The sequence below is a fragment of the Centroberyx gerrardi genome, chromosome 19, assembly GCF_048128805.1.
Source record: "Centroberyx gerrardi isolate f3 chromosome 19, fCenGer3.hap1.cur.20231027, whole genome shotgun sequence".
NCBI lineage: Eukaryota > Metazoa > Chordata > Actinopteri > Beryciformes > Berycidae > Centroberyx > Centroberyx gerrardi.
The window spans coordinates 16,189,195-16,197,699 of NC_136015.1; the positions used below are offsets into that span (position 1 = coordinate 16,189,195).

At 42.6% G+C, this 8,505-nt stretch overlaps 1 protein-coding gene across 1 annotated transcript; it reads right to left on the reverse strand.

Moving 5' to 3' along the window:
• Positions 1-1,326: 1,326 nt before the first annotated feature.
• Positions 1,327-7,768, reverse strand: scrt1a (scratch family zinc finger 1a). The gene is made up of 2 exons (XM_071911566.2): positions 7,651-7,768; positions 1,327-2,102 (listed from the first exon to the last, which is right to left on the reverse strand). The coding sequence occupies exons 1-2, from the start codon at positions 7,766-7,768 to the stop codon at positions 1,327-1,329; spliced, it is 894 nt and encodes a 297-aa protein (XP_071767667.1).
• Between the last annotated feature and the right edge of the window lie 737 nt (positions 7,769-8,505).

Below are 8,505 nucleotides of genomic sequence, written 5' to 3' on the forward strand. Positions count from 1 at the left end.
AATCTTGTGAAAAGGAAAAATAAATTACATCATATTTAGTATTTAGTCTATAGGAAAACATTGTTTTTCGAGGAATACCCTGGTGGCTCAGTGGGGGGGTGGGGGGTGGGGGGGTGCAGGCCATGTGATCCTGGCCTTGGAGTCCAGTTCAGGATCCTGATCGCACATCTTCTGCCCTCTGTCTCCCATATTCCCTGCCACTTTCCACTGTGTACTGGCAATTACAGCACAAATGCCAAAAATAACCTTTAAGAAAAAAACAGCTTCAGTGTCTGTGTCCATATGTGAGTCTTGCAAAAGGAAAAAAAAAATCATGTTGATATTTCATCTGTGTGAAATGATTTTTCCACTACACAAGCGTACTATGCTGTACCTATACTTGGTTTGTTGATTATATGTTGTCTGCAGTACAGTGCGGTTATGCAAGGTCTCCCACTAGTAACATATGCAAACATATTTGGTACTGGACACACTTTCAAAGCTTGCTGCATATCCGTCTCCTATAACAGCAACAAACCTGTGCAGTGCTCCAATGGAAACCAAAGGGTGCTGATACTGTATGATACTAGGTACAGTATAGGTAAACCAGGGTACAGTGTTTTGTTTCATTGTAGAGAGCGAACACCATGTCCTTTCACTCTTCTGATGTATCTCCTTTTCTTGAGCCTTTTTGCATCCCTCTTAGTAAGTTCAGTTCAAGTTCAGTGTCAGTAAAAGCAACTTGTTCACGATGCTTTCTTAGATTCCAAATGTTTGTTTAATAAAAAACAAACAAAGCAGAAACAGCATTAAAATAATGTGAAAAAATATCATGTTAGTACTTTTGTGTTTGTGAAGGTCTGTTGAATCTCATCGCAAGAAATCAGAAGATTCGATTCATGCTTTAAATTCCAAATGTTCTCCAGTGATATAAGAGAGAGAGATGGGAGACGGCTGTGCTTTTGTGTCATTTTGTCATGGGCCAAAAAAAAAGAGTGATGAGGACAGATCTGGACGTAAATAGATCTGGATATATCTAGATGTACTGTGCTTTATTTATCTTCACAGATACTCAAACAGCCTCAAAAGGGGACTTATTTTATCAAAGCGGAAGATAAATCAATGTAAATCAAGTGTTGGAGATGTACTACGCATGATTTTACCCCGCTTCCTAGAGGAGGAAGGAGGAGATGAGGGAGGGATATGAAGGGTCTTGATAAAATGGACGCTTCTTCAATCTGTTTTTGTCCATCATTTGCCTAGTGATCCAATCAGGGAAAACAGGAGGGAGGCAGGCCAATAAAATCTGATAAAAAAAACAAACACTCTCCATCCTTATTTAATCCATCATTCCCCCAGTGAGCTGAGAGGCGAGAAAGCTCCCTTGAAGCACGCCGACTCGTAATGCTTGTTCAGGTAGCTCTTGAGCGCGAACGTCTTGTCGCACCGTTTGCACTTGTAGTGCTTGAAGGCCGAATGGGTCTGCATGTGAGCGCGCAGGTTCGACCGGTCGGCGAACGCCTTCCCGCAGTGCGCGCACCCGAACGGCTTCTCCCCCGTGTGCGAGCGCATGTGCCCCTGCAGAAGCCACGGCCGGCTGAACGCTTTACCGCACACGTCGCACTTGTGCTTGAGGTCGTGGGTCAGCAGGTGCATGGCCATCGCAGGCATGGAAACGTACACTTTCCCACACGTGGGGCACTTCTTAGCCATCTTGCTATCTATGCTCCTGTGCGTCTGCTTGTGCCGGCTGAGATTGGATGACGTGGCGTAGGTTTTACCGCACTCGCTGCAGGAATGCCTCTGGATGCTTCCTCTGGGGTTTGCCAAGGCTTTCCTTCGTGACCGTCCGTCCGTGATAAAGAAGGCATCCACCGTGTATCCCTCGCTCACGGCCGCGTCCCCGTTGATGTATCCACCGGCCGATGATGACACCTCGGACCGCGGGCTGTCCGGCTGGTCCGAGTCACCGTGGATATCGCTGTGGATATCGTTGTAGGTGCTGTTGAGTCGGTCATAGATGATTGATGAGTGGCCCGGGGAGGGAACTTTAGTGATGACGGACGACTCGCTACCCACAACATCGTCATAGGGAGACGGGCTCAGATAATCGTTGACATAGCCTGGAGAGACACAGAGAGATATAGAGATATATAGGTTAATTATTGTTCAAGGGGGGTTGATTTGAAAGTGGAAATTGATTGGTTAGAGAATCTGACAGTGTGATTCAATAGTGAAAATTTGGGCACACTTTATTTGGATAGTCCAATGTTGGTACTCATCTATCACCTATCAAATGACTTTAATGTGTCACTTAAAAGTCTACTGACTTTCAAGTGATACTCATCACTGTGTGAAAAGTAGTCTATAGATATTCAGTGTCTGGGCTTAAGGTTAATGTTAGTGTTGGGTTAATGTTTGAAAATGGGGTTAGGGTTGGGGTTAGGGTTAGGTTCGTCACCTGATAGTTGAGTATCAACATAGTTAGCTGGTCTACATACAGAAACTTAAAGGGAAAATTCACCCTTAAAAAGAATGCATCAATGTTATTCCTTTGACAGTTCAGTCTTAATGAACATGAACAAGTTTTGCCTTAAACCAGGAATAAGAGAGTCACCAAGGGTCAAAACCTGCAGCTGCTCCTTGGACAATATGTTGGTCAAAAACACTAAGAGCATCGAGGATGATTTTATACTCATCGGTTCATCACTGCTACTACTACAACGAAACAAATCTCATGTAATTGTAAAAACACAGTCCACAAAGTCAAACCCACTCACTCAAACTCATTCATTATTAAGAGAGCAGCTCCAGGTTTTGTCTCATGATAACATTACAGATCACAGCCTTGCTTCTCTGGTTTCTAAATATCGATTGGACGGCCCAAGATCATAGGAACAACATGTGGATTCTGCTTTAGTGTGGACTTTCCTTTTCACAGATTGACACTAACACACACACACACACACACACGTCCAAACAGAGACAGAGGATACAACCCTAGTCCATTCCCTAGCCCACAAAGCACAAATACTGGGTGAAAATATGTCTAAAACACAGCCATTATTGGATCCGTGCATAGAAGTAAAGAAGAAGAAGGAAAAAGCAGCAGTCGGTGTGGTATTTATAGTGCTAGTATAGTGCTTTTATGCCTTTCTCCACAGTGGGAAACCTTTATTTTTTAGAGAAGGGTTCACTGAGCACACTTGCTCTTCTTCAGCTGCACCTTTTTTGACAGTCGCACAGCTGCACACAGTCACAAGTACAACCAGTCTTCCACTGTTGGACGCTGAGCATCTCTGTTACAGCAGCTGGGCGTTCAGTGCCTTGCTCAAGGGCAAACTGACGGTACTGTACACTATCCAAGACCTTCCTTTCTCCCTCTCTGTATACTATCTCCCATTCAATTAACACTCTAACAATTTAACTTCAAATACTATGGACTTTTGAGGCAAAGTAATCAGATTAGGTCATGGAATTTAAGTAACCTAGACTCTATTACAGTTTTAAGCAGGCTGTAATCTGTAATCTGATATAAATGACATTTTAAAGGGAATCTTTTCAACCATGCAGACATTTGTGTGTGTGTGTGTGTGTGAGAGAGAGAGAGAGAGAGAGAGAGAGGGAAAGAGGGAGGGAGAGAGAGAGAGAGAGAGAGAGAGAGAGGGAGAGAGAGAGAGAGAGATGGGGGTGTATAGTCTACTCTTACAGTAGCCCCATGCAGTGAAGTATGCTCTGAAACACACTTATTGCATTTAATTGGCCAAAACCTTTCAGTCTCCTGCTCTTTCAGTCCATATATCCACACAGAGAGGCGAGGCTAAACAGGAAAAATACACAAGCAGTGTACAAATTTGCCCCCCACTCAAACCACATAATTTTTGCATCATTGTTGTCAAATGTAATCAACTATCTTGTATTTTTGTCTGCCTGCCATGATGTTAGCTGTTTCAACTTTCCCATTACTGGCTTCTGTTGTCAACAGGCTGATAACTGCAACTCTAACAGGCATAAGGAGAGATTGGTAGCGTTGCTTGCCTGTTAGCTAATACCCTGCAGATACCAAGATGGGCCATGTGGATCTATACCGATCAATAGCTCTCCATTTCAATTAGCACTCTCTGAGCATTTAGACACAGGCAGTAGAGGAGATACTATTGCTGGTAATATAATTTCATTTTGCAGTTCTGAGAAAAGCTCAGATATGAGTCGATAATATGATGGTGAGCGAAAGGGAGAGAGAACGAGAGAGAGAGAGAGAGAGAGGAAGGTAGAGCGAGAGGAAAGACAACAGGCACCGCCAGACAAGAGAGGCAGCAAGAAAGAAAGAAAGAAAGACAGAAAGAAAGAAAGAAATAAGGAAACAAAGCGAAAGAGGGGGCATGTAAGAGAGAAAGTGATGTTATGCTAATGAATCATCTAAATACGTTGATTATTTCTGTTTTGATGGTTTGGCAATACTGTTTTTACAACCTCATGCCAATTAAACACTTTGAATTAAATAAACATTTCGAATTAAATTTAGACAGAGCAATAGAGGGGGATAAAGAAAATGAAGGAAATAGGGAGGGAGGGAGAAAGAGAGAGAATCATGAATCATGAATATTCGATCACTGCACTTCTGGAACAAAGTACTGTAACTGGCTGGTTATGCAAGTGTGTGTGTGTGTGTGTGTGTGTGTGTGTGTGTGTGTGTGTGTTTTATAGAGCATGAGTAATGTGGTTGAAACATGATCAAGTGCTCATTTTTAACCCTGTTTCAACCAGGTAAGTCGACTAAGAACAGCGCTGGCCGGGGGGAAGCTGCACAGCTTTACATTCATGTTAGGGTTGAGTTGAGGGTTCAGTGCCTTGCTCAAGGGCTGTTTGACAGCAGTTGTTGAGGAAGAGGAGGCTGTTACTCATTTGTTTTCCCCACCCACATTTTCACAGCCGGCTAAGAGAATTGAACCAGTGACTTTCCAGGCTGCTGCCACCTGTCACTCTCTCTCTCTCTGTCTCTCAACCTCTCTCTCTTTGTTTTTATGTGTGTCTCTGTCAAGCGCTTTGTCTCTCTGTCTCTCTGCACTGTCTCTGCTTCTCTCCGTCTCTCTCCATCTGTCCCGGTCTCTCTCTCGCTGTGTCAACTCAATTCAAAGAAAATTATTCATTTCAAAGAGCTCTATTGGCATTGGAGCTGTAAGCTGTTGCTAAATGCACACATAAAAGATTAAAATACTCTGCCAATCTATCGCTATCTGTCTCCTATGTGTCTTTGAAATAGAGCGAGAATTAGAAAGAGAAAGAGTAGGAGGGCTGACAGAGAGAGAAAACCTACAAGGTACAATTTAATATTTGATCCAACCCAGCAGTAACTGACACACACTTGTGTGCTTTGGACACTTGTAGGTCGCTGGCTGCTCCCTGTGTATGTGTGTGTGTGTGTGTGTGTGTGTGTGTGTGTGTTGTAACGCTGTGCACTCAGCTGTGCAAGCTGCCTGGGAAATGTGCCGAGTTGACAGAAACACAGCAGTGCGTTTCTGTGTGTGTGTGTGTGTGTGTGTGTGTGTGTCTGTCTGAGCATGTCTGAGTGTGTCTGTGTGTGTGCAACAAGCTACAGTTGCTACAGTCAAAGCTCTTGTTATATTTATATCTAGGGATAGCAGCCTCACTCTTTACATGTTAGCTGCACTGCTGCTGCACTGTTCCACCAGATATTGTTACTGTTATTGTTATTATTGCATTGAAAGTCTTCACCTCGTCCTGAAGGAGGTGAACATTTGCAGATGCCGAAAACTGTAAACCCTAACCCTAACATGAACCCTTCCATCATCCATGTTCACCTATACATGTGAAAAACACCAGGCTGTACTAATAGTGTTTTACACCTCTCCCTGTTATAATAGAACCAATAGAACCAAGGTTGATACCGGCATTAGAGTCCTAACCCCTAACTGATGAAGGTCCTGTTAGAGGAGGAAGGGTTCCCCTGGTTTTCAGAGAACACAACAACCTTTAAGAACAAATTTAAGACTGTCAGAATCCGTTCAGAAACACTGAGCAAGGAGCAGACGGTGCTGGGAGACTTCCAGGAGCCTTATGCAGTACGGAATACAACATATTTTGTCTGACATTTCTTTTTTTTTTTTGAAAGGTCACATTTTTATTTAGGTGGTTACACATAAAAACTGTGCTGCCTAGCATCCATGATACATGGGCAATACTGTCAGGCAATATAGTAGATGAACAATTTTATCAATACTTTATCAATACAAATTCCTATGAAAGTTTTAAGCAATATTGTCCATCTCCGTTGACTCAACACTGTATGCTGCCCATGTATCCCCATTCTAAGGACCATGATACATGTAGATGGGCAATATTGCCTAAATCTTGGAAAGTGATTGGCAGCTGCATGGGACAAACTCATTTGAATAACATAGTGGGCAATAGAGCAATAGAGAGTCCCATGGCATATTTGTGGCAATGACATAAAGACATAATTAATTAGCATAATTTATTTGAATGTGATGTCTGGCTCCCTAGTGGATCAGCTGCCTTCATCTCTTCTGTGGAGAATAATTTTAGGCTACTTGGCTTGCTAGTTAATGTTAGCAACTGTATGTATTTGTTGTCTTCCGATCATAAAACTATTTAGATGTATATATCACCATAAATAACATATCGCAGCAGTCCATACAAACTAAGAGATGATGAACCAGAAGTACTTTTTTCCATTGTGTGGTGTCATCAAAATTAATTTGCATACAAAAAGAGGATTATGAGAGTGTGAAAAATCAAAGCCAAAATGTGACGATTCGTACTTATAAGTTAAATTTAAACACTAGTAAAATGTTTCCTTTCCTTTTATTAATTGGGTACTGATCAGTAAAGAACAGGTATAATGTGTAGAAAATGATTTTTACCACCCTGTGATAAAGTTTGATGGCATACAGGTATAGAGGAGTGAAATCATCTCTTACTCTCATCCAGCTGACTGACCTGAATTTGGCTCTTGAAGCCTACGGTGCTGTAGCAACAAAAAACTGTCAGTAATGTTTGCAAAAATACTCATCTATGTTAGGTGCAGCAGGGTGGCACAGCAAGCAGGGAGGCAGACAGAGCCTGGGTTCAACCCCTGTGTCATCAAGCATCCACCCTGCTGCTGAGCCTTTAGGCACAACACTGAATCCCTACCAGCTCCAGGAGTGCTGCTCTGTAACTGACCCTGACCTCTGACCTCTGACTTCCCTGTGGAAGTGATCAAGCGAAAAGGGAATTTCCCTACAGTGATCGATAAAGTATCACACATTACATCACATTATGTTACTTGAAAACGATGCCTATGTATTATAGCTTTCAGAGTTTAATGGGTTGGGATTTCATGGTTTCAGTGGGCTAAAATTGTGGGTTTCAATTAGTTGTGTATCTGTCTGCCATCTTTCCTGTCTGTCTCTGCTGTTAAATAAAGCAGAAATGCCTTGAAAACAATCTTTGTAAAAAGGGTTTGACAAGAAGCTCTGTGATTCATGTATTTTTGGGTTGTTGACAAGAGTTTGACACCCCACACCCCCTTCCTCCTCCTTCTGAAACATCCTATGCTATGACTAAGACTTTTAATTTGGGGATAAAAACCCCTAAGGATATGTGGCTAACTTTGTGTGTGTGTGTGTGTGTGTGTGTGTTACTAACCTTTGTCATGATGATGGAATCGCAGACTAAGCTCCTCTCTTCTGCCATAAGAGCTCTCCAGCTCCGCAGCCGAAAAATCATCCAACTTCACTTTCTTCACCAAGAAAGACCGAGGCATGATGGTACAGTGTTGGTACCAATGCACATAGACACACACACACACACTCTCTCTCTCTCTCTCTCTCTCTCTCTTTCTATCTCTCTCTCTCACTTACACACACACACACACGCACACACACACACACACACTCTTCCAACTCACCCCAAACCTGAGCAAAAACAACCTGAAGGTGTCACCTTAATCACCTGTCTTTCCAAATACTTCCTGGTTTCAACTACTTGAGGTGCGCTTGTTTCATCTTATCAAACACTCAAACAGCCTCGAAAGTGGAGACATGGCTTTTAAGATCAGATAAACCAAGCGCTCCTGACGTGTCTAGTTATCTTGTTTCAGTATCTAAGCATAATTTTTTTTTTTGCTCAGGTTCGTCACATACAGACACACTTTCTGTGTGCATGGAAATAGTCTTTTAGTCTTTTTCCCCTCCGACACCACTCCACTGGAACACTTGTGGAGCTCCGAAAGGTCAGAAACGAAAAACAAAAGAAAAAAATAAAGGGTAATAAATCAGTTTCTTTGTTTGTAAATCAGTTCCTGTATGGCTATCGCCCCGGCAACATGGAGGACTGAAACTCCAGTAAAAAATAACAGCCGTGTTGTCTTGTTTGTTTGTTTGTTTTTTATTCCATTGCTTCAAACAGAAGAAGACGAATTCTGTCGCTCCAATGAGAAACCGTTGTCGGTAAGCACGCGGACAGCTCCCAGCAAACAGTTCCTGGCTCCTCGCGTGCAGT